The sequence below is a fragment of the Thalassophryne amazonica genome, chromosome 9 (assembly GCF_902500255.1).
Source record: "Thalassophryne amazonica chromosome 9, fThaAma1.1, whole genome shotgun sequence".
NCBI lineage: Eukaryota > Metazoa > Chordata > Actinopteri > Batrachoidiformes > Batrachoididae > Thalassophryne > Thalassophryne amazonica.
In genome coordinates, this window is record NC_047111.1 from 76,587,530 (window position 1) to 76,614,533 (window position 27,004).

At 41.0% G+C, this 27,004-nt stretch overlaps 1 protein-coding gene across 3 annotated transcripts; it reads left to right on the top strand.

The window, feature by feature from the left end:
• The first annotated feature begins 2,152 nt into the window (after nucleotides 1–2,152).
• slc22a6l (solute carrier family 22 member 6, like) lies at nucleotides 2,153–17,765 on the top strand. 3 transcript variants are annotated; one of them, XM_034178441.1, is made up of 11 exons: nucleotides 2,156–2,735; nucleotides 2,808–2,902; nucleotides 5,673–5,681; nucleotides 9,795–9,949; nucleotides 13,694–13,862; nucleotides 13,944–14,067; nucleotides 14,160–14,275; nucleotides 14,354–14,568; nucleotides 14,660–14,768; nucleotides 17,252–17,455; nucleotides 17,552–17,765. In XM_034178441.1, exons 1-11 carry the CDS (start codon nucleotides 2,331–2,333, stop codon nucleotides 17,637–17,639), a joined length of 1,689 nt encoding a protein of 562 aa, XP_034034332.1. In that variant the 5' UTR covers nucleotides 2,156–2,330; the 3' UTR covers nucleotides 17,640–17,765. The 3 variants fall into 3 exon arrangements, with proteins under 3 accessions (XP_034034333.1, XP_034034332.1, XP_034034334.1); XM_034178442.1 differs by lacking the exon at nucleotides 5,673–5,681 and having other exon boundaries at nucleotides 2,153–2,735; nucleotides 2,808–2,911; XM_034178443.1 differs by lacking the exon at nucleotides 17,552–17,765 and having other exon boundaries at nucleotides 17,256–17,426.
• The last annotated feature ends 9,239 nt before the right edge of the window (nucleotides 17,766–27,004 follow it).

Consider the following 27,004-nt stretch of genomic DNA (forward strand, 5'->3'; position numbering starts at 1 on the left):
GACTATTTTTGTGGGGCCAACATTTTCCAGAATTTATTTTACAAATACAAGTTATTCTGTGAGGGGTGGGAGAATTGGGACAACACATCAGATTTATAAGGAAAAAAAACACAAAACGAGTCACTGAGCATTGGTGTTCATGTTACGACATGTACAGGATGAAGAAATATAATCAGTGCACTGTGCATGATTATGCTACACTTAGGTGCCATAAAACATTGTTCTTGTGCTTGCTGTGACATGTACAATATGAGGAAAATAAAATCAAGGTTATGATCATGCTGCACAGATGTGTCATTAGATGTTGCTGTGCATCTTGTGACATGTTTTGTAATTTGAAATCTAATGATTAGAATATGTTGGCATAGTTCAGAAAACACAAAGAAAGACTGAACAGTTGCTAAAAATATTATCAAAGAATATCTCATTAATTGTTATTTGCACTAGCTGTGTGAATGGGAAGAAGTCAGTTATCTCTGATTGCCTTGTTATTTTTGCTGTCCTGTGATTTATAAGAAATTCAATTTATTTAATCAGGATTTTGCATTTATTTTATTATTGTGTAATCTCTGGGAACTGCCTGCATTTTTATTAGGCCTGGGACAATACATTTATCTCCAGATACAATATATATCATCATACTTGGGTCTTGATTTGATACGTATCACAATATAGAAGAAATGTAATTCTGCAAGGTTTGCAATTTGCAATTACAAAATACTGGGAATTTTGCTGTTTTTTTTATAAAACACGAGACCATGTGGATAAGTTAAATAATACACTTCTACAGACTACATCTCACAAGTCTTTAAAAATAATGCACATCACTTTTTTCTTATTTTCAGAAGTACCAAACTCTGTAATAGGTAATTAAGTACTGTAATTAAAATACACTTCCTGCCAGTGGACATTTAACCCCAGACCTGGCTGCATGAAAAGTAAAGTGGCAAATTTTTATTTAGGACTGGTCATTCACCCTATTGAGATATCCCATAATCCCTTGCACGCCAGAGAGGCACAGCAGTCAAAATAACATGGAGAAACCACATGACAATTGCAAATGAACATTATACTACCAAATGTAAATTTTTATGCCTTTCATAACATTTATAAGAGACTGCATGCATGAGACCCTTGAACACTTGCTAAAACAAATATTCCAAATATTCCATGTCTGCTATCTTCAACCTGCGTGGAACTTCGTAAATGCAAACCGAATTTCAGACATCTAATACGTATATATTACTCTGGAACAAACAACACAAACAGTGTTCTAAAGGACAATAAGCAGGGTGTAAAAGAGAAAAGTTCACTTTCCCCCGGAACGACAAGAACTGGAAGTGAACGCAGCTCACAACAATTCCCATTGAAAATAACAAAGAAACAACCTGAGATTCTCGCATGTTTACATAAAACAAACACAATAACATCTAAAAACCTAGTTAATATATTCACAAAAGTTTTAGGCATAAAATACAAAGAGTTTTACCTTGCAATGTTAATGCTGTTGTCCGTGTGCAGTGGTAAATTTGCATCATTATCTGACCATCTCAGTGCAGTTCTCAAGGTTATTTACATCTCGCAGAGCAGCGAACTCTCTGAGATTTTGTGGGATTTTACAGGATTTGAAACCTCAATAGAGCGAATTACCACAGCTGTGACACTGCGCCCACAAGTGTTGCATGTCAGCGCGTCCCCGTGATGTGCTCACAGGCAGTGCAGCCCTCTGGACGGGGTGCAACACCCATGATAACATGATATTACAGATTCATCCTCTGACAATAATAATAGATTAATAATAGGTTACTAGACTAATAGATTAATATATATATTTTCATGATGCCATCAGGAAATGGTATGAGATTGGGTTGCTACGCAACAGTGCTTGCACATGAACACATTGGAAGAGTTCTGGTTTGGCAATGTGCACTTTGTCTTCTTTCCTTGGGTATTCAAGCAAAAAATGCACTGAATAAAAGCTGTTGACAGTTACAGTTTGCTTTGCTAACAGTCCCCTAATATTTGGTGTTTTTAGTTCAGTCATGTTCCTGAAGAATTTAAAAAATTATTGTTGAAAACTCCACTTCCAATGATTTCATGCACATGCACCATCATTTAGTGATATGTTGCATTATGGGGAATGACAAAACACTGAATAGTTCTTACAGTTGATGTTTTTGTCAATATTCTTACGGCAATTTCTAAAATGTTTCCCAGCTGGAACAACATAATATTGGAGGAATCTACAGCGTCCATTAAAGGGATTTAAGCCCAACTGCTTCTGATACCACAAACCTCAAGCCTACTTTCACAATTGTGGTTCCACAAAAATGGCTTTCGATGACCTACTCGAGCGGGTGGGCAGCATGGGACGCTTCCAATTCCTGCACGTTATCATTCTCATCATACCTGTCTTCCTGATGGCCAGCCACAACCTGCTGCAGATTTTTGTGGCCATGGTGCCTTCACACCACTGCAGTGTTCACACCAACCTCTCAGAGTTCGACCTTAGACTGGAGCAAAAGCTGCTGATCACAGTGCCCTTAGATGGAATAGGGAAGCCGCACAGGTGTCAGCGTTATGTTGTTCCACAGTGGCACCTCCTTATGAAAAATGAAACCTTCAGTGCAGAAGAGAAAGGAGACGGTAAAGAAAGTGTAAGTGTTGGCCTGCAAGGATGCATAGATGGATGGTCATATAATTTGTCAGAAAGGACCTCCACAATCATATCTGAGGTATGATTTGTCAACATTCAGCACAGCTGTTTGTAGGTTGTTGTGTACTAAACTGTGTTCCTTTCACATTAGTGGGACCTGGTGTGTGAGCTGAGGCCTTTGAAGCAAATGGCACAAACCATCTACATGGGGGGTGTGCTGGCAGGAGCTCTTATCTTTGGAGGTCTCTCCGACAGGTAAGGTTAATCTTGTCACATTTCATAAGCAGGGAGTAGGGGTATTTCAGAAAGTTGTAGTGATTGTTTAACCATGTACTGAAGCCCCTTTCACACCAGGCCAGCGTAGAGTTGCGCAATGCAGCATGCTGACTATGCTGAGCTTATGCAGCCCTACGGCAACTTTATGCAACCTTACGTGGCAATATCCTGAGGGATGCAAAGGGACACAAAGAGGTCCGTGAAATGGATGCAAAAAATTTAACATGTTTAATTTTTTGGCGGACTTTCGTCGTAGAGCACTGGACGCAGTGCTCCACTCGTCTACACAACACTCTGCTACTGTATGTATGAGGGCTGTCAATAAAGTATAGGTCCTTTTTTATTTTTTTCAAAAACTATATTGATTTCATTCATATGTTTTTACGTCAGACATGCTTGAACCCTCGTGCGCATGCGTGAGTTTTTCCACGCCTGTCAGTGACGTCATTCGCCTGTGAGCACTCCTTGTGGGAGGAGTCGTCCAGCCCCTCGTCGGAATTCCTTTATCTGAGAAGTTGCTGAGAGACTGGCGCTTTGTTTGATCAAAATTTTTTCTAAACCTGTGAGACACATCGAAGTGGACACGGTTCGAAAAATTAAGCTGGTTTTCAGTGAAAATTTTAACGGCTGATGAGAGATTTTGAGGTGATACTGTCGCTTTAAGGACTTCCCACGGTGCGAGACGTTGCGCAGCGCTCTCAGGCGCCGTCGTCAGCCTGTTTCAAGCTGAAAACCTCCACATTTCAGGCTCTGTTGATCCAGGACGTCGTGAGAGAACAGAGAAGTTTCAGAAGAAGTCGGTTTCAGCATTTTATCCGGATATTCCACTGTTAAAGGAGATTTTTTTAATGAAAGATGTGCGGACGGGTCCGCACGTTGGGACGCAGCCGGCGCGGTGCGGCGGCACAGGAAAAACACCTCCGTGTTGATAACCATTTGTAAAATCCAGGCGGCTTTTGATGGCTTTCAGTGGAGTGAGTATATGAGAAATTGTTTAACAGCTGGACATGTTCCAACTTGTCCTTAAGGCTTCCAACAGAGGTGTTTTTCCTGTGGCGGAGCGTCGCGGCGGCTGCGAGCCGACGCTGCAATCCATCCGCACGTCTTTCATTAAAAAAATCTCCTTTAACAGTGGAATATCCGGATAAAATGCTGAAACTGACTTCTTCTGAAACTTCTCTGTTCTCTCACGATGTCCTGGATCAACAGAGCCTGAAATGTGGAAGTTTTCAGCTTGAAACAGGCTGACGATGGCGCCTGAGAGCGTTGCGCGACGTCTCGCACCGTGGGAAGTCCTTAAAGCAACAGTATCACCTCAAAATCTCTCATCAGCCGTTAAAATTTTCACTGAAAACCAGCGTAATTTTTCGAACCGTGTCCACTTCGATGTGCCACACAGGTTTAGAAAACATTTTGATCAAACAAAGCGCCAGTCTCTCAGCAACTTCTCAGACAAAGGAATTCTGACGAGGGGCTGGACGACTCCTCCCACAAGGAGTGCTCACAGGCGAATGACGTCACCGACAGGCGTGGAAAAACTCACGCATGCGCACGAGGGTTCAAGCATGTCTGACGTAAAAACATATGAATGAAATCCATATAGTTTTTGAAAAAATAAAAAGGACCTATACTTTATTGACAGACCTCGTAAGTCTATGCAACACTGCACTACTGTACAACCATGCCTCAGCAACAGTACACAACCTGATGCCAGAGCAAAAAATCCTTTTAGGTTTTTATTGGTACATACCTGCATTCAGAGTTGGGTAGGATTACTTTGAAATGTAATCCAAAAGTAATCAGATTACAAGTAATCCAAATGTATGTACTACAGTGGTCTCATAGTACAAAAGCTCTTAGTTTTGTGCCATGAAAGTTCAGCTCCTTTCCATCATTTTTATAACTCAAACTGGAGTGCAGTTGTTAAAGTCTGACCTTGCAGTGACATCTGTGGTGCATGTTTGTTGTTTTTGTATTTTCCATATCATATCTACTGGTACCTTGTTTCCCATGTAACAATAAGAAATATACTCAAAAACCTGGATTAATCTTTTTAGTCACATAGCACTACTATTATTCTGAACACTACTGTAACTCCTCACGGATTCATCGCGCGCGCGCGATCGCCAGCTGTATCTCCACCTTCACCTCCTCAAGTTCTCTCACGACTGTGGCACATCGAATAAAGTCCATCAACTCCTGGAAATAATGTATTCTGACTTTTTCAAATGTATTAAATCCACCTGCGTGTCCAGACAGTCTGTAAAAACAACATCACGGAGCCAACCCCCCCTGCACAACTTTCTTTTTTTTCCCTGTGTGCAACTTACAGAGCCATTCCTGCATACTTGATACGCAGCACAATGCAACTCTATGCAGGACTGGTGTGGGCTTTATCTTGTATGAGTGCTACAACAATATTTCTCCAAATTAAACAAATCATATCTCTGAAGAATTCAGTATTGCTAACCAACCTTATCTCTCCAGGCTTTTTAGGCCATATCTTAATGTACAATACTGTATAGCAGACAGCCTTAAGAACATAGAGCAAGTGTATTTAGGGTGTGTCTAGCTTCATTTTGCTATTTACAGGGCATATAATACGATCACAAAGGGTTTGGCCTGAGTCACTTAATTAATCATGGGTATGTTTGGGGCAAAACATGAATTTCAACAAACAGACATGTCTGTCATTGCTTTTAAGAATTGAGTGCTTTTGAAAGCATTGCTATTAAAATGGTGGAGACAGGTGACAAATCTGAGAGGATTTCCTGTTAAGGAGTGATGGTGGCTGATAGGGGCCACAACCCTTCCAATTTAAGACAACACCAGTAAATGTAGACATTTACAAAAAAAAAAAAAAAAAAAACCTGCATCAATGTAGGGTGTACCTGGGGAGAACAAGGCAAGGCTAGATGAACAGCAGTGAGAGAAGGAACCTTGGAAACTGGAAAGGGTCTGACAAAATGCAAAGTATTTTGACATGGGGCATATGACATATCACAAGTTCAAACATGTTAAACACACTTACCCACCTGATAGGGAGGAATTAATGACCTGATAGGGAGGAATTAATGACCAACACTCATTGCCCCCCCCCCCCCAGAGATGAGTGCAAGGTCAAGTGACAACTTCAGACATATGCAGAGGCAGAGGGGACCATCGTCAACACAAGAAAAGGGAGATAACCAGTAGACAACACAGGAAGTGAGTTAGGAGCATATTCCACCCAAACTAGATTAACTGCTCATAACTAGTGCTGTTGCGACATGAGATGTTGCGACATGTGATGTAGTGTTCCATTTTACTGTTAGTCTGAGGGTGGTAACCTAAAGATCAACTAGCAGTAGTGCCAGTCCACCTGCAAAACTCCTACCAGAACCACAGGACAAAATAAGAGCTATGATCCTATGTCATTTCTTATGAGAGTCCATGTAGGCTGAAAACATGCTGTCTGATCATGTTGACTGTCTCCTTAGCAGATGGAAACTTAGTTAGCCAAATAAAGTGAGACAACTTTGAGAATCAGCCAATAATTGAAAGAATAACCGATAGACCAAGAGGAAGGACCAAGGGTGACGAGGCAATAGGACAACTTGAAGGGGATTGGCTGGGATTTTTTGAAACTCTTATTCGGATTGTACAGAACAGGCATTTATTTACTCACACATATTCCAAGACAAGGTGGGCCACCAGTACCTCCGTTGAATAAATCTCTCTGTTCTGGAACCACCACGGGGACATGTTAAATTGGATGAATGTCCCCATTGCAGGACACTAGGAGCACTAAGAGTTCAGGTGCACAAAATAGTGGAATTCTCAGAGTCTGTATCATTGGAGGCAAATTGCCATTGGTTTTATTGTTGTGGCTAACTGGACAATGGCAGAGAGGAAGAAGTTACATCAAGTGAAAAATAATGCATACCTTGCCTGATGACAGATAAACGTGAACTGATTTGAGATACTGCGACATGTCACCAAGGACATCATTCAGCAGGCTTTGAAAGATGCACCTAACAAGCCTAAGGGCATCAGCAAATATTTGTAATGCCTGCTCAGTGTATTGAAGGTCATCTTCCATTTGTCACCTTCTTTAATTCGTACCAGGTGGTATGCATTTTGTTGTGAAGGTAGTAGCTCTGGTCTTACTAAAGACATCCTTTAGATCTATGTGTTCTTTTGGGATACCTGTGAGGTCAGGGAGTCATGGTGGTGGTGGTGGGGGGGTTGCCAGCTGCAACATACGTAATATACACAACTCTACATCTGCTTGACCAATTAACAGTACCAGTTAAACATTCACTATGTGGGTCATAGATGCACAACCAAGGAAAACCCAAAAACAAAGAATTAATAGGTGAACAGATAACATGAACTAAATAAACTGTGAATGATTACCTACCAAAATAAGCTATAATGGAACACAGAGCTAGAGAAGGAAACATTCTGAAATGTGTTGCAGGCCTAAAATGCAGTAATGGGTGCATATTAACAAATGAAAGAAGATGACCACACGGCACATGGAATATCTTTGATTCATATGGTCTGCAATGAGATGGAAGTCAAAGGAAACATTAAAAATCAATTTTCCATACTGTCCCATTTTTTCTGATTTGAAGTTGCCTGTTGAAAAGTAATGGTTTACATCTGTGATTTTAGCACATTTTGGTGCATTTCTGTCTCAGTGACTACCACACCAGCTGCTAATCCATCATCAATCCAACATCCACTAATCATTCAGTAGGTGGTAGACACGTCTATAGGATATTGCATAGGCAGAAACAAAGTTGGGTTTTAGAATTTATCTGGTGCATCAGTGTTCAGTACATTTAAAAGACATCTTTAGTGTACGCCCTTTTAATTTGGTGACTTGTAAGAGGATAGCAATTGTTACCTCCGCCAAGGAGGTTATGTTTTCGGTTGCGTCTGTTTGTTGGTTGGTTGGTTGGTTGGTTGGTTTGTTAGCAGAATTACTCAAAAAAATCCTCAACGGATTTCAATAAAATTTTTACCAGGGGTGTATCTTGGCCTAACTTAGAAGTCATTAAATTTTGGTAATGATGCAGAACACAATCTGGATCCAGTAATTTTTTAAGAATTCTTTATTATTGCAGGATAGGGCCAGTTTCAACATTTTTGCATCTAACTTCATGAAGACGGGTCACAAAAGCTGAACAAAAATTATGTTACAACACAACAATAATTTAGCATTTGTTTCTCCTCATTGAATAAACTTATTAGAAAAAAAAAAAACTTGTGTAGTTCCTGCAGTTTCTCTTTATAAATACATTTGCTGAAGATCTAAGGGTTTAACCACTGAATCTGAAACATGAAGGTAGATGCATGAAACGGCGTGGAATAAGTCCCTTTGCCAAAGGGTGTTCCATGTGACGTCAGTGACCCTATAGCCTTGGCGGAGGTTTGCGCTCTCCGAGTGCTTCTAGTTGTTTTTGAGTTATGACGTTAACAATCTAGACGGGATGGACTCATTTGTCTGTCTGTAAAATCAACTTCCACTTCATCTTTACCACTACAGCAAGTGAGACAAGTTGAAACCTTTATATTTTCCATTGCAAGGACCATCTTGGCGCATGGGAAGGTGCTCCCAGCCAGCAGTGTCAGAATTGTTTGCCATTCTGTCAGTGCAAACAATGGAACATCCTGTTTAGCAACATTCATTCTGCAGTATGATAATTCTGGCCATGTTTCCACACCCCTGCTGAAATCACTTTTGGGGGCCGATTCGGGATCCAAGCCACTAATCCAAGCTAATTTACATCCATATGTCTTGCTAAGGCCCCATAATAGAAGCTCTTTTTTCCATACAGTGCCCTTCAAAAGTATTGGAACATGTGGTATTTCACACATTTTAATTTGTTTATGCCATTTCAAATATATAAAAAAAACCCTTCTAAAATGATCTTCCTTAAAGTCAAACTCAAAGCAAATCTTTACAATTTGACATAAATTAATTAAAAATATAAAAGCCAAGGTTTGGATAAGTAATGGAATGCTTTGGGATAATACCTTTAAATAATCAGTTTTATTGCCAAGTCAGGGGATGGATACATGAACATTTCCAAGTTACTGAATACGTATGTCTTGGACTTTATTTACATAAATTATGAAGAAATACAAACAGTATGGCACTCTATGGTAAATCTTTATGGAGTAGACAGTTCACAAAAACTGCATCACTGTGCAAGAAGGAGAAGAGAGAGGAAAGCCACCAAAACACCCAGACAATCCAGAAGAAGTTATAGGCTTCTGTGGTTGTGATTGCAGAAATTGTGCATGTTTTGCATTTCGTATAATCAGCTATACAGTGTCATGATGAAGTGGTACAGAGGAGGATTTTCTTAAAAAAGAAAACCTGAAAGTTCAGCTACAGTTTGCCAGAAGGTACATCTGAGATGCAAACCTAGATTTGATATTTTGGTGAAAGAAAATCCTCTTGAGATTCTGTGGTAGAAATGGGCTACATGTTAACATGACCAAACCATCTTTATGTATATTCCACGATGGCTCTGCTTGTTACCATGTAAGATTGGGGTGAAGCCTCTGTTAGATTTGCTTCATTTTTTGGTTGATTTTAAATTAATTTTATGGACAGTATGGGGGTGCAGCAGTAAGTACAATGGTCTCATAGAACGAAAGCTCTTGGTTTTGTGCCAAGAAAGTTCAGCTCCTTTCCATCATTTTTAAAACTCAAACTGGAGTGCAGTTGTTACATTCTGACCTTGCAGTGACATCTGTGGTGCATGGTTGTTGTTTTTGTATTTTCCATATCATATCATACATCAACACTTGCTTATGCATCATAATCTGATTGCACACTTTGTAAATACGCTTCTGCTCTCAGATATGGTCGATGTATCCCACTGCTTATCTCAAACATGCTGATGGCAGTATGTGGAACATGTGCTGCTTTCTCCAGTTCCTTCACCTTTTTTTGCATCTTCCGGTTTGGCTGTGGTATGGCTCTGTCAGGACTTGGACTCAATACCTTCTCTCTCAGTAAGTCATCGCAGCCAGTGCCTTTGTCTGTGTTTAGAACCTATTCAACTGAGCAGTCATTCAAGTTTTAAAAGATCGTGTTAAAGGGATTTGCTTAGTAGACCTGCAATTTTTCCGAAATCACAGATGTAAGCGCTGGATGGAGGGACATGCATTCCCTCATTTAAAAGTGTGACTTCCCCTCTTAATTTTTTGAAAAATTTGGCTTTATCAAGACAAAACTCCTATTTTCAGTTCCTGTCATATATATGTCCAATTGAATCCCCTAATTCTCATTTTACCCCCCAAAACTGGAATGGAGATCCAGCACCTTGATGCTGCTCACAAAGAAAATCCAATCCAGCAAAAGTTCAAGGTAAACTCTGGACTCAAACATATCTTTCTTGATTCCCAATGATACCTCCCCTGGGAGAGCTTTCAGTGTCAAGGACCCCTTCACACATAACACAATTGAAGCCGACTAGTGCATGAAGGAGGAATTGCATGCCATTCGTGAAAAATTAGAGCTGCCTCAAATGCCTCGTACAGCTGTCGCCACAACCATTTGCACACACAAGCGGTGGAAAGACAGCGAATGCCCTGCGCGTGCTCATTCAATCCCTCTCTCGGCAGTTGTCAGCCAAATTCCAGGTGTCACACATGAACATTTAACACTGCTCGCTGGATGCTTAGAAAAGGTGTGGCTATTCGCACACCTGGTATGATAGCAGACAGCAGGTGACCACATTCGACCTGTCTATGAGAAGTGTCTAAGTGCCACATGAAAGTGGTGTTACCTAGCAACACACATGGGTGTAACTGTGCCAAACCCCACTCCCCACATACAAATGGCGAATGGAGTGTGTCGTCCCCCCACCACACACACACACACACACACACACACACACACACACACACACACACACACACACACACACACACACACACACACACACTATGAATCCAAAATTGTCAGCTGTGGCTGAAGGTCCCGGAGTCCGGTGCTGGACAAGCTGACTGCTGTGTCCTGCACATGTGTGTTCGGGCGCTCATGCCCTCATGAGGACCAGCCAGCATCTGACACACAGATGCAGGACAAACACATAATAATACATACATGAAATTAAAATCACAGAACAAAGCAACAGAGAGTGATCCTTTTTCTGTGACCTGCCAAGGTCCACTGAAAGAGGTGTGCATGTCCCCCTGCCAGCGGCAGCTGTTCAAATATCTGTGCTTGGAGGTCACAGCTGGGGAACACCTGTACTGGCTTGTAGGATATGAAGCACTTACCTCTTGTGAAGGACGGACGTCGGCATGCTGTCCTCACGTGGGAATAAATTAAAACATATTGCTTCAGCTGACTGCCGTGTCAGTGCACCGCAAAGCCTTTGAGTATTGTGACATACAGGAAATCATCCCACGGGACGCCCTCATGAGGCCCTTGTCACTGCTGGATTTCCCCGCATTGTAATAATTAAAACACATATCACATTTGCAGTGCATCACTGCTGATGTGTTCACAACCTGAGAACTCTTCATGAGAGGTAATTCATGTAAAACATGAAAGAGAACAGTAATCCACGTCGTTTCATTACTTCCTGGTGTACATCTGGGTGGAGGCTAAAACCGCTCTTTATAACAGGATTTAAGTATTATGAATTGTGGTCTTTTTTAATTTTTCCCTCCGCTGCTGTGTGCGTGACTTTCCATGTGCTCGCACTGTGTTGGTGTGCGCAAACACGAGCGTGCACCCCTCCCAACAGCAGGTGGAATGTTTCGTCGTTCCCCATTTCGTTTTTGGTTTGCGTATTTTCTTCGGGTTTCTGTGTCTTTCGCGTTATGTGTGAAGGGGCCCTAAGCAATGACTACGTTTACATGCCGTTAATATTCGGGTTAAGGTCAATATTCCGGTTTCTGACTCATTAGGAATAACCCATTTACATGCTTAAGCAGACAGAGTTACTCCTGTATACATGGTCACTGGTATCATTTGGAATATCCCCATCTAAACAGCGACGCATAGACAATGTCCAGATGCACGGAGAACGTCATGACTCAAATATGCGTCATTTCCCTTTCTTCTTCCTTTTCTGCTGTCAATAAAAGACATTATATTCATGTCTTTCATGATACTAATGAAGTATTCAGTTTCCTCCTCGTTCCAAAAGTGTGGTGCTGTGCTGCCGCGTTTGGATTTCACCATACTTGTTTACCGCTGCTTCTGTGGTGTCCGGTGGGTTGCGTGCGCCGCATACAAGTAGTTGCTGTACTCAAAAGACCAAAATTCCTTGCGGATAGGACATGCGCAGAACACAAAATAATGTTCCTTTCTATGGGGATATCCCGATGCGCGTTTATATGACCTGATATTCGGGTTAGAAAAGGAGTAACCCAGGGGTCATATTCGGGTTTTTAAAAACCAGAATATGAGAATACTCGGGTTTTTGCGGGTGTTTACATGGCAGTGCGCAACCGGGTTATTGCTAATATTCTGGTTATGAAAGGGTTATCAGCTGCATGTAATCGTAGTCAATGTCAGGAGTTGGATAGCAGGGGAATTGATTGATGGGTTATTTAGTTGTGGCATCAGGTGTTGCTTCCCATGCACATTATAAGTGACACATTGTTGGTCCCTCTATGGAAAAGACCTGTTGTATAGACAGACAAAAGGTGAATATGAAAGACAGGTATAATCAGGTCTGAGAGCACGCACAGGACCCGTGTGTTGCTGCATCCACCACACTAGCAAACTGTCCTGGGTCCTGGTTTGTAACCATCCAGGCAGACAATTGCTCCATCCCATCTCCCCAAACCAGGTGATATAGGATCATCCCTTTGGTGTTTTTCTGTTGTTGGGGTTCTCAGCACTGAGGCACCTCTGCGCTGGATCACACTCAGAGAAGCACACCATGTGGTCATAATGGCCTCACAATACAAGTAGTATGCCTCATTTGAGTCTCCTCAAGTAACCATTTATTTGACACAATGTCATTTTAGTAGTATCCAAAGATCTGGAGAGACCAAGTACCTACCCTAGGTTAGTACCAGAGTTACTTTGATGGAGTTCGGAAACCAAAGATTTTATTTTCTGGTGTCAAAGTTTGCAGTGTCTGAAGTGTCAATCATATCAACAACCCCCCCCCCCCCAAAAAAAAAGGAATTACGTGCAGGGTAGAAGACCACCTACAGTCCTGGATGCAGTATAACAGCATCTGCATACTGCCATTCATGACATTTTACATCTTTTTCAATGCACCAGGCCAAAGTTGTCCCCTGATTTGTTAAAATGTTCGGTTACACTTTACTTGAAGGTATCATCATAATAGTGACATAATACTGTCATAAGTGTTACATGATGACACAGTCATGCATGACAAGTTGGCAAGTTGGCATACAACTGAAGACCAAAAAGGCCAAAGACAACTTCTAGTTATGTTGCTTTGATTAATATCAAGTTGTCATATTCAAGACGACCCAAAAAATATCAACTTGTCATTACAAAAACCGAAGGACACCTAATGACAGCACTCATAAACATTTATGACATTGACATAATGTTTATGACACCTTCATGACTGTGTAACGTAACAGCTATGACAGTGTCATGTCACTGTTATGACAATACCTTCAAGTAAAGTGTTACCAAATGTTCTTACACCCATACCCCAAACAGCTATAAGATTGAAAATGAAAATAAATGGATGGATGGACTAAAGCTTACAAAAAAAAAAAACTGTTCTACTCTGATTCTCTTGCTTCAAGCTCTGGAGTGGATCCCCATTCGTACGCGGACAGTGGTGGGGACCATAATGGGTTACTGTTACACGGTGGGACAATTACTCCTGGCTGGACTAGCCTACTTCATTCGAGACTGGCGGTGGTTGACGCTGGCTGTTTCTTTGCCCTTCTATGTGTTTTTCCTCTTTGCATGGTAAGATTTCAAGCAGATATTTTCTGTTCACTCAATAACAAATGTTTTTAAATACCTGTAAACAAAACATGTGTCATTCAGGTGGAATCACGAGTCTGCCAGATGGCTAGTGATGAACAACAATTCCGAAAAAGCCATCAAGAACCTCAAAACTGTGGCCAGAATTAATGGACGAGGAGAAGAGGGGGAAAAAATTGATATTAATGTAAGGGGATACTGTGGGTTTTTTATATTATCTATCAACGTGTACATTCATTCATGAATCAATTTGTATTATTTAAATGTGTCTTTACATAGATGCTGGAAGAGTCCATGAAGAAAGAGATATTGTGTTCACAAGGCACATACTCTGTTTTGGACTTGTTCCGTACATCCACAATGAGAAGAATGACCATCTACATCAGTGCTGTCTGGTATATTCTCTGCTGCTGCAACACAGCAACACTTTTATGAAACAACAACATATGTACTTTTCGTATTTTCCTATTCAGGGTCTCGACTAGCTTTGCATACTATGGTCTTGCTATGGATTTGCAAAAGTTCGGAGTGGACATATACTTAATCCAGCTGATCTTTGGTGCTGTTGATATTCCTGCTAAAGTCATCGTAACAATGGCCATGGCTTTTTTTGGACGGCGGCTTTCACAGAGTGCTGTATTAATCCTGGCGGGGCTCACTATTTTGTGCAATCTGCTGGTGCCTTATGGTACGTAGAACACATGCAGAGTTTAGCTCAACATGTGATGTGCATTATTGAAATAACACTACAGCTTCTGTTTCACAAAACATCTGTGCAGATGAACAGTTGATACGCACCTGTCTAGCTGTGATAGGTAAAGGATGTCTCGCTGCCTCCTTCAACTGCTGCTACCTTTATACTGGAGAGCTGTACCCAACTATCATTCGGTAAGCACTGTGTCTGGATATATATATATATATATACGAGGTCTCTTTGATAATAAACTGACCCTTTTATATTTTTTTTTAACTATATGGATTTGAATGACATGCGATTACACCAATCATGCTTGAACCCTCGTGCGCATGCGTGAGTTTTTTCACGCGTGTCGGTGACGTCATTTCCCTGTGGGCAGGCCTTGAGTGAGATGTGGTCCCGCCCTCTCGGCTGAATTCCTTTGTTTCACACGCTGCTCGAGACGGCGCGCGTTGCTTTATCAAAATTTTTTCTGGACCTGTGAGGAATATCCGAGTGGACACTATTCGAGAAATTAAGCTGGTTTTCTGTGAAAAGTTTAACGGCTGATGACAGATTATGGGGTGTTTCTGTCGGTGTAAGGACTTCCCACGGAGCGGGACGTCCTGCAGCGCTTCCAGGCGCTGTCGTCGGCCTGTTTCGAGCTGAAAACATCCTAATTTAAGGCTTAATTCACCCAGGACATCGTGAGAGAACAGAGAAGATTCAGAAGAGGCCGGCATGAGGACTTTATGCGGACATTCCACTGTTTAAGGACATTTTTTTAATGAAAGACGTACGCGCAAATTCGCCGAGTCGTTTCCGTGTCGACTCGGCAAATCTGTGTGCGCCGCGACAGGAAAAACACCTCCGTGTTGAAAACCATTTGTAGAATTCAGGCGGCTTTTAATGGCTTTCAACAAGTGAGTAACTGAGAAATTGTTTAACAGCTTGGGGATGTTCCAACTTGCCCGTTAAGATTTCCAACGGAGGTGTTTTTCCTGCCGCGACCCCCCGCGGTCGGGTCCAGTCCGACATGCAACTCTGCCCGCACGTTCTTTCATTACAAAATGACCGTTAACAATGGAATGTCCGAATAAACTCCTCATGCCGACTTCTTCTGAAAGTTCTCTGTTCTCTGACGACTTACTGCGTCAACAGAGCCTGAAATGTGGAAGTTTTCAACTTGAAACGGCGAGACACTGCCGCCTCGAAGCGCAGATCGCCGTCAGGCGCCGTGGACCGTCCTTAAAGCGACACTACCAAAATCTCTCATCAGCCGTTAAAATTTTTTACCAAAAACCAGCTGAATTTATTGAATGGTGTCCACTCAGTTGTGCCTTACAGTTTTGAAAAAATTTTTATCAAACAAAGCAACAGTCTCTGAGCCATTCCTAAACAATGAAAAAAATCGACGAGCGGGTGGACGACTCCTCACTCAAAGACTGCCCACAGGCGAATGACGTAACCGACAGGCGTGAAAAAACTCTCGCATGCCCACGAGGGTTCAAGCATGTCTGATGTAATCACACGTGATTCAAATCCATATGGTTTTTGAAAAAAATAATAAGGTCGGATACTTTTCTAATAGACCTCATATATATATATATATATATATATATATATATATATATATATATATATATATATATATATATATATACTCGTATATATATAAAATGATGAAAACGCAAAACATGCTGTCAAGAGCATGCCAAAGGTGGCCCTACAACCCTAACTGTATAGCCATGCTGGCCACTCAAGAGATGGCAGGGTCTGGATCGTGGGAAGAGCCGGAGCCTATATATCTCAGCGACTACACTGAACACTGAAACTCATTTTCAGAAAATCCTCACCTGGAGGGAGTTTTGCAAAAGCTCCTATTACAGTCACCTAAAATGCAGTTTGCATTTGGACAAAAAGGCCAAAATGCACAGAAACCCATAACGCCCAAGAGATAAAAGAAATAATGGAAAAAAATAGGCAGATTTTGAGGTAGATCTGGACCCAAGTAATCTCTCAGTGTAAAAGTTAACTGTTATTTGTGTAATACTTTTAGATTATGGACAAGGCAGACAAACAAGGATAATCACGTCTTACTGTTTCTGTTAACGATAATAAGTGAATGAATATATGACACATTACAAGTTTGTCAGGTACATAATCATCTGCCCATCATGACGCCCGCTGCAGTTTTTACATAATTATATAATCATTGCTGAAGTCAGCCCCATGACACAGATTCTTTGCCAGACTGTCACTGCATTACTGCTTTTTAAAATCTAGCATAGATTCCAGTCTACTAAAGGGAACATCAAAGCTTGATCCTTGGGTTTTTGATAATTCTGTGTATGGATTACCAGAGCTTTACCCTTTGGGAAGTGTATTAAACTGGTCCCATGTTCAGTTTCCGACTGTGGTATTGCTGGACTACAAATGATTTGACCAATTTCATTTGCTTACATTTGACTTTATAGGTTTGTCACAGCTCTGACGCTATGGGGCTAAACAGTGAATACTTTTACATCTAGTGATCACTTTCCTGTTTTTAACTGATGTAACCCACTTTGTATTTTAAATTCCATCAACATTCAACAAGGTTGAAATGATTCATGGTACTACATATGTGTCAAATACAATGTAATTGGGTTAAGGGGTGGTTGTGGTATTTACCAGGTTTTTTTTCTCCTGTCAGTCAGAATGGGATGGGTTGGGCATCCATGATAGCTCGAGTTGGAGCCATGGTGGCACCTATGGTGCTTCTCCTTGGGGACTACATACCTTGGTTACCGGGTGTAATCTATGGAGGAGCGCCAATCTTTAGCGGGGTGGCAGCAATGTTTCTACCAGAAACACTTGGCTTGCCGCTTCCCGATACCGTGCAAGATGTTGAGGAGAGGTAAGCTCAAATATATTTTGCTCACATCTTTTCATACATCAGAATGAAAACATACATTGGAAATGCCCCAAACTTCCTTTTGCCTTTTCAACACAGGGGCTCAGGGAGGCGCTCTAACAGGCCACCAAAGGAACCAGTAGTTTTGCAAGATGTCCATGGGAATCTCCTAAAGTCGGCAGCATGAGGATAGCTGCTACACTCATAACTTCTTTCAACATGAACACAGAATGAGTACTGCAATTTTCTGTTTGTTTGATTGATTGAAGTTGAATTGAGTTCACTGATTTATTGTCAGTTTATTGTTGTACAACTACTGTACAGTTAAAGCTGGACAGCCTTTCAAATTTCACAAAACTGGAAAAAAAAATGTAGATTCTCCCAAAATCCAAGCATTATAATTACAAGGTTTGTTTTTGTAATGTCTTGTAAAATTACAGCATATTGTAATGAACAGAACATATTTACCTGGTGGGAATTCCATTACATATATATATATATATATATATATATTTTTTTTTTTTGACACTGTCTACAGAAGTGTGTGTATGTGCATGCATGAGGTTTTGAAAATACCAGAAATGACCTTGCGTGATGTGTTCCCCAGGCATGCACACTAACATCTGTAAGATGTCTTGTCAATCACTTCAGAGATGTTATCTGGTTTCAAAAGCAGCATTTTTTTAGATTTAGAAATGTTTATTTCTCACAAAATTTTACTAAATATATGAGAAACAGATTTATACAGAAATAAGCTGTTTCGCAGCAGTTTCCGCCACTTTGGTTTATTTTCTTTGAGCAAGCAGCCAGCTGACATTACTGTGACTTTCTCTACTCTGATTAGTTGTCGCCTTGTGCTTCCCAGCATCCCTCGTGCTAGTCGGGGGGAAGCCCCCACATGATCTTTGAAGGTGCTATGGTCACTACTGAAAGAGTAGTTCATGGCCATCTGGTAATTTGACATTTTTCCCTTCTGGGGAATTAAGTATTAATTTTTTTTCCCCAGACAGCACAAATGTTGATCATATTGGTAATGTCATATTATAAGTCCCTTATTTAAAGGCTTAGGAATAAAAATATAGTGGTGCCAAAGAAAATTATTTTATGGCTTAAATCATAAAGAGCCCAGTGATAGTACACCGTTAATGTAATGTCTTCTGCATAGATCAACACAGTGAAATGGGCCATTGTACTCAACCAGTCCTACGTTTATTTGTTTATACACAACCGTATTTAGCAAAGCTTTGAACCAGGGCCCCATTGCACCAAACCAGGATAAGGGATTAGGTCAGGATATCATGGTAATCCTGGCTCAATTTATGTGTGATTAGGTTGCACAAAAGCGGGACAGTGGAAAGTGGGATATGTTATGGCATAAGGCACCACGGAGACTTATTCTGTGGAGCTAGCCTGCTCCAGACCAGGCTAAGTGCCACGATCTATTTAATTCTTTTAACCCCCAAAATGTGAATCATTGCAAATCGTGAATTATCCTCAAACCATGAATTGCAAAACATGAATACTGAAAACTTATCACCTGAAACATGAACGCACATCTCGCAAAACGTGAATTTCTTCACGTCTGGTGTACCGTATGTGCTTGGCTGAGGAGCCAGCGGTGCGAAGCTCCCATCTATTGGATCATGTAGGTGCGCCCCTCACTTTCATTGCACCGCGGGGCTGCGTGCCACCCCTCGACTCGCACGTATTACTGTTTGACAGGTGTACCGTCCCAGTCAAACTCCCCACCTGCCACTGTCCCCAGAGCGCTCACACCCAACAGGGCTGGGCTCTTTACACCAGAAGCATGAGCCCGCTCATGGCTTGCCTCCCTGCCTCACCGGGTGTAGTGACACCACGCCACCCCCCAAGAAAATGAAATATTTCTGCGGAGATAGAGTTTGCAATCAAGATTACCTGAAGTAATTGGGCAGCACAGTCTTGTTTGAGGGCAGGATGCAATAGTCCTACATTTGACAATGCGTGGAAAGTGGACATGTGTTGTGGTTTGTTTATGACCCACAACTCAAACATGTCAAGGCGTTTGTGCAGGCGAGAGAACACAGCTACTCTGGTTAGCTGTGTAGGCTAACACTTACAGACACAACCTCTCCCATTGATATGCTTTGGATATATTACACAACGGGAGGCTGTCCCTGGAAGTGGTCAAATCCTGTGATATCACACAGGGGTTCAAACAAGACTGTGGTGCCCTATTGATCCCTAAAACAGACAACTGTAAACTACTTAAACTGAAAGAAAATATAAATCATGAATAATAGTCACATTCTGCAACGTACGCTTTGCGAGACCTGCATTTATGTTTTGTGGGACATTTTCTTAACTTTGCAGCAAAACTATTAACGGTCACGGATATTCATGGTTTGCTTAAATTTTCATTAATGGTTTGGGGGTAATTCACGATTTGCAGCAGATTCACGTTTTGGGGGTCAACAGTATCATCCCTTATCTCAGTCAGCAGTCACCTGAAATGGAAACCAATAGTTATTCCACTCCCCACTACACATTGTTATCACATTCAACTAGACCCACTGTCATTATTTAAACACCTGTGATCATTAATTTCAATCATTTTAGATAAATGATGATATTACAAGCCAAGCGCCAGCCAGTGGTGCGAAGCTCGCTCTATGGTACAGGGAGTCCCAAACAGGAAGTGCCAAATTTTGAGTCCACAGTGAAACAGGAAATGTCAAATGTCAGACACTTCCTGAATCAACACTTCCTGGATTGACAGACGAGATCCCATGGAATCTCATGGGAAGTCAGTGACAAGTTCACACTGAAACAGGAAGTGCCAAATTTTGAGTCCACAGTAAAACAGGAAATGTCAAATGTTGAACACTTCGTGGCATGAGTGGAGCTAGACATGAGGCCACGGTTGCACTGGACTCCCCTGAAAACTGATTGGACACAGATGATGGACATATCACGGCACCGCACGTCTGGTTTAAAAAAGCTGCATTTTGAAATCAGTGAGTCACACTGACTGCTAGGTTGCTCCTGTGTACCACAAAAGTTCTAATCTACCTTAGTAAAAAAAGAAAAACAATGTTTGCCTCAGATTTTAATTTAACACATTGTTTGAACCGTGTTCAGTTCAAATCTGAGTCAAACATTATATTGGTGAGTAAATGACAGTATTTTATGCCAGAAATTAGGTGCAGGTTATTAAAAGCGACATTTCTCCTTTAATTTGGGTTGCCTTATATATCTGTTTGTCTCCAGTGATTTTAAAAGAGCAGGCAGCTGTTGATTAAATAACCTCTTAATTTTACTCTCTGAGTGACACCAGGATATTTCATTTAACTTAAAAATACACATGCCACAGAATGTTTCTCAACTGTACTCAAAAGTATTGGAATACTTGGTGTTTCATCACACATTTTAATTTGTTTATGCCATTTCAAATACAAATTAAAAAATCTAAAGTTATCTTCCTTAAACTCAAACTGAAAGCAAATGTCTACAACTTGATATAAATTAATTACAAATATAAAATCCAGCTTCCTGATGAAGTGGTGTGGAGGAGGACTTTCTTAAAAAGAAGACCTGAACGTTCAGCTACAATTTGCCAGAAAGTACATCTGAGATGAAAGCCTAGATTTGATGTTTTGGTGAAAGAAACTTTTGTATTTCTTCATAATTGAAGTAAATAAAGCTAAGACATATTCAGTGACTTGGAAGAAAACTGGCAATAAAACTGATTATTTACAGGTTTTATCAAGTTTTAGAGATTTGCTTTCACTTTGAGGAAGATAATTTTAGAAATTTGTATTCTTTATATTTTTTTTGTACTTCTTGTATTTGAAATGGCACAAACAAATTAAAATGTGAAAAAATTCCAACTTTTCCAATACTTTTGGAGGGCACAGTATCCTAACCTTATGATGAGTGCAAAATGAGTGTGATATGTTTTGTTTAAAAATGTTTAATTTTCACTGTTGCTGCACTTTATGTGAAATCATAGTCATATCCTTTATCATACTGACATAATATTGAGATACGATAATTTGGCCATATTGTACAGCCCTACTGTCAACTAGCTGAAAACTTTGAATATTAATTTAGATTTACTTTTAAAAAATGCTTCAAGTGGCAGGGGGTTAAGAGGGCTGTAATTGGGGGGGTGGGGGGTGGAGCCCCCCAGAAACTGAAAGGTATTAGCCATGCTCTGGTCTGAAGGACCTAACTGACACGGTGAGATGCTGAAGAGCTTTGCTCGGTCATGTCCAGACATATACATATTAGATGATGTTACATCCATGAGAATTTACAGGTTCACATAGAATACATAAAAAATACACATCCCATATAAATAGAAATATTATATATATCTATGTGTGTGTGTGCATGCTGATCGTGTCAGGTTTCATGGTGTGGAACAAACAGAATGCTGAACCCAAAATGCACACTAACACACTCTGGAAGTGGAGTAATAAAGAAGGCTTTATCTTAAATAAACAGGCACAGGTTCAGTACACACCCCGCGACCCTTGATTGGACAAAGCGGCTGAAGATGAGTTGAAGATGAGTGTGTGTGTGTGTGTGTGTGTGAGAGAGAGGTTCAGTACACAAGTAATCAAACAATGTAGCAAAGGTAACCGAAGACGTGAGGCTGAGGCGTGATCAACACCAAGCAGGGTTCAAAAACACAGTGGGTCCAAATACAAAAGGCTGTGGCAAAAAGCAAAGTCAAAAACGAAGCAAGGTCATACATGGTAGAACAGAAAGTCATGGACAAAACAAGAACTAAACCAGGGCTGGAAGAAGGGTTGAGACACAAGACACAATGCACTGGCAGAGAGGGAGTGAACCAGGTGAGGCTTAAATACAAGGTGTAGTGATTAAGGAAAGTGAGTAAAGGTGTGTGAGAAAGTGCAGGAAGGGACATGGAAGAAAGGGACAAAGATGAAGTGAACAGTTGCAAGAGAGTGTAGTAGAATAAACACTAAGTAGATAGAAATAAAGACATGGAAGTCTGAAACTACAATGGAACTGACATGTGGCAAAAGTATAACAAACAGATAATACAACCAGTGACTACACTGGTAAAATCAGAATATAAAACCAGTGACTAAAGTAATCATAAACTGAAAATCAAAGACAGAGGATCAAAGACTGGGGACATGGACACAGACAAGAGACAAAACCATGATGAAAACCCAGACACGGGGCAGATCATGACACATTGAGCACAAACACACACACACACACACACACACACACACACACACACACACACACACACACACACACACACACACACACACACACACACACACACACACACACACACACACACACACACACACACACACACACATATATATACGAGGTCTGTTAGAAAAGTATCCGACCTTTTTATTTTTTTCAAAAACCTGATGGATTTGAATCATGTGTGCTTGCATGAGCCAACCTTGAACCTTTGTGCGCATGTGTAAATTTTTTCACACCTGTCGGTTGCGTCATTTGCTTGTAAGCAGCCTTTGTGTGAGGATGGGTGGAGTCTCTCGTCGTTTTTTCTTTGCAAGGAAATGGCGGAACGACTGGAGCAGCGCAACTGCATCAAATTTAGCCAAAAACTGGGCGACAGCCAGGTGGAAACCATTCGGATTATTCAGACAGCTTTTGGTGACGATGCTATGGGCATCACACAGATTAAGGAGCAGTATAACCGGTTTAAAGACGTCCGCACAATGGTGGAGAGCGAGCCGCACTCTGGGCGGCCATCAACACGCTGAAGTGACCAGATCATTTCCAAAGTGAACGCTGTGGTGATGTGGGACCATCGTGTGACTATCCGAGAAATTGCGGAAGTCCACAATTTCTCGGATAGTCACATGACTGAAAAGCCACCGAAAGCCATCTGAATCTTCCGAATGGTGGAAGAGGTGGGCATGTCACAACATGTCCTGTGAGACTTCAACACGGTGGCACTTTTGCTGCACCATCAGCTTCATGCCAATGAATTTTGCTGCCACTCCCCTTTTTTCTGTTTTTCATACAATATGATCAAAGGACATAATAAGTGCCTGTAGTCTAAGAATCACCCATATATATATATATATATATATATATATATATATATATATATATATATATATATATATATATATATATATATATATATATATATATATATATATATATATATATATATATACGAGGGCTGTCAATAAAGTTACGGTCCTTTTTATTTTTTTCAAAAACTATATGGATTTCATTCATATGTTTTTACGTCAGACATGCTTGAACCCTCGTGCGCATGCGTGAGTTTTTCCATGCCTGTCGGTGACGTCATTCGCCTGTGAGCACTCCTTGTGGGAGGAGTCGTCCAGCCCCTCGTCGGAATTCCTTTGTCTGAGAAGTTGCTGAGAGACTGGCGCGTTGTTTGATCAGAATTTTTTCTAAACCTGTGAGACACATCGAAGTGGACACGGTTCGAAAACTTAAGCTGGTTTTCAGTGAAAATTTTAACAGCTGATGAGAGATTTTGAGGTGATTCTGTCGCTTTAAGGACTTTTCACGGTGTGAGACGTCGCGCTGCGCTCTCAGGCGGCATCATCAGCCTGTTCAAGCTGAAAACCTCCACATTTCAGGCTCTATTGATCCAGGACGTCGTGAGAGAACAGAGAAGTTTCAGAAGAAGTCGGTTTCAGCATTTTATCCGGATATTCCACTGTTAAAGGAGATTTTTTTAATGAAAGACGTGCGGACGGGTCCGCGCGTCGGGACGCAGCCGACGCGGTGCGGCGGCACAGGAAAAACACCTCCGTGTTGATAACCATTTGTAAAATCCAGGCGGCTTTTGATGGCTTTCAGTGGAGTGAGTATATGAGAAATTGTTTAACAGGCAGGACATGTTCCAACTTGTCCTTAAGGCTTTCAACAGAGGTGTTTTTCCTGTGGCGGAGCGTCGCGGCGGCTGCGTCCCGACGCGCGGACCCGTCCGCACGTCTTTCATTAAAAAAATCTCCTTTAACAGTGGAATATCCGGATAAAATGCTGAAACCGACTTCTTCTGAAACTTCTCTGTTCTCTCACGACGTCCTGGATCAACAGAGCCTGAAATGTGGATGTTTTCAGCTTGAACAGGCTGACGACGCCGCCTGAGAGCACTGAGCGACGTCTCGCACCGTGAAAAGTCCTTAAAGCGACAGAATCACCTCAAAATCTCTCATCAGCCGTTAAAATTTTCACTGAAAACCAGCTTAATTTTTCGAACCGTGTCCACTTCGATGTGTCTCACAGGTTTAGAAAAAATTTTGATCAAACAACGCGCCAGTCTCTCAGCAACTTCTCAGACAAAGGAATTCCGACGAGGGGCTGGACGACTCCTCCCACAAGGAGTGCTCACAGGCGAATGACGTCACCGACAGGCGTGGAAAAACTCACGCACGCGCACGAGGGTTCAAGCATGTCTGACGTAAAAACATATGAATGAAATCCATATAGTTTTTGAAAAAAATAAAAAGGACCGTAACTTTATTGACAGCCCTCGTATATATATATATATATATATATATATATATATATATATATATATATATATCTCAGCATGCACACACACACACACACACACACACATACACACACACTTACATACATATAGGTTAATGACATATCAAAGGAACAAACATAAAATAAGAGGAACTTTATTAATTAAGTCAGTGAGCTCATCTATCTATCAAAGACTTATACAGTCAGGTGGAGTTACTTTTACACAATTTCACTTACAATGTCAAGTGATTCATATTCTTATAGATGTTAACTATTTGGATTGTAATTGTTTGGTTTCAGCAGAGTAGTGAGTGTGTATTTGCGCACTACTTACACATTCAGGCAGTCTGCAATACTTGGCTACGCTTTCTGTCATTGTTTTATAACTGTGGAGGTGTTACCTTTCTTTGTTATTTGGTCATTTACATCCTCGTATGTCTCCAAGAGGACTTCTGCCTCCACTGGCTACCATGGCGCATTGGTGAATCTGTGATCGATGGCGCGGCCTGTTTGAGGAATCCGTATGCGGGCACGTATCCAGGGTTGGTGTCACCTGGCTCGTAGAATCTGTGTCTGTTCATCCTGGCTTGGTCTCTGTGCAACCGATTGAGCCTGCATGTTTCTGTTTTGGATACGATGAACCCAGCTCCTCATTTATCCTGGATGTCTGAATCCTATGTTTTGTGCAATGGGGCCCAGTTCAAGAAAAGAAAACAAAAACCAGAAACATTTGAGTTATGAATAGGAACAAAGGCAAATGATTAATAACGTGTTTTTTTTATTATTTTATTAAAAACAAAATGTTTTCTGTTTGCAATAGCTTTGTGTTGAGTTCATTTCCTGTCTCTCAAGTACACTGAAGAGCAGAAAGAATTTTACCACCAGGAGGCAGTGAAAGTATAATGAGTTGTGGTCTATTTGTTTCCGGCCACAGGAGGTAAATACTGTGCTGTGTACCTTATAAAAGTTGTTCTTAGTCATCAACTTCATCAATGCTTGATGCCAAGTTGACGTGTAAATAATGTTGGAAATATTTTGCAAGGTCGTGTTTGGCTAAAGTATGTTCCCAACATAGCCTATAGCTTGTTAACTGTAGCATTAACAACATATTGACTCTAGCATGAAGTCTTGATAGATAGATAGATAGATAGATAGATAGATAGATAGATAGATAGATAGATAGATAGATAGATAGATAGATAGATAGATAGATAGATAGATAGATAGATAGATAGATAGAGTGCATGTGGAAATTGTATTCACAGCGCTTCCCTTTTTCCACATTTTATGTTATAACCTTATTCCAAAATGGAGTAAATTAATTTTTTTTCTCTTAAAATTCGACGCACAACGCCCCATAATGACAACATGAAAAAAGTTTCTTTTTTAATTTTTGCAAATTTATTAAAAAAAAAAAAAAAAAAACTAAAATCACAGGCACATAAGTATTCACAGCCTTTGGTCAATACTTTGTTGATGCACCTTTGGCAGCAATTACAGCCTCAAGTCTTCTTGAATATGATGCCACAAGTTTCTTGCACCTATCTTTGGGCAGTTTTGTCCATTCCTCTTTGCAGCACCTCTCAAGCTCCATCAGGTTGGATGGGGAGCATCAGTGTACAGCCATTTTCAGATCTGTCCAGAGATGTTCAATCAGATTCAAGTCTGATCTCTGACTGGGCCACTCCAGGACATTCACAGAGTTGTCCTGAAGCCACTCCTTTGATATCTTGGCTGTCTGCTTAAGGTCATTATCCTGCTGAAAAATGAACCGTCACCCCAGTCTGAGGTCAAGAACGCTCTAGAGCAGGTTTTCATCCAGGATGTCTCTTTACATTGCTGCATTCATCTTTCCCTCAGTCTTGACTAGTCTCCCAGTTCATGCCACTTCACTGTTGGGATGGTGCCTGGTTTCCTCCAAACATGACACCTGGCATTCATGCCAGAGTTCAATCTTTGTCTCATCAGACCAGAGAATTTGATTTCTCATGGTCTGAGAGTCCTTCAAGTGCCTTATGGCAAACTCTA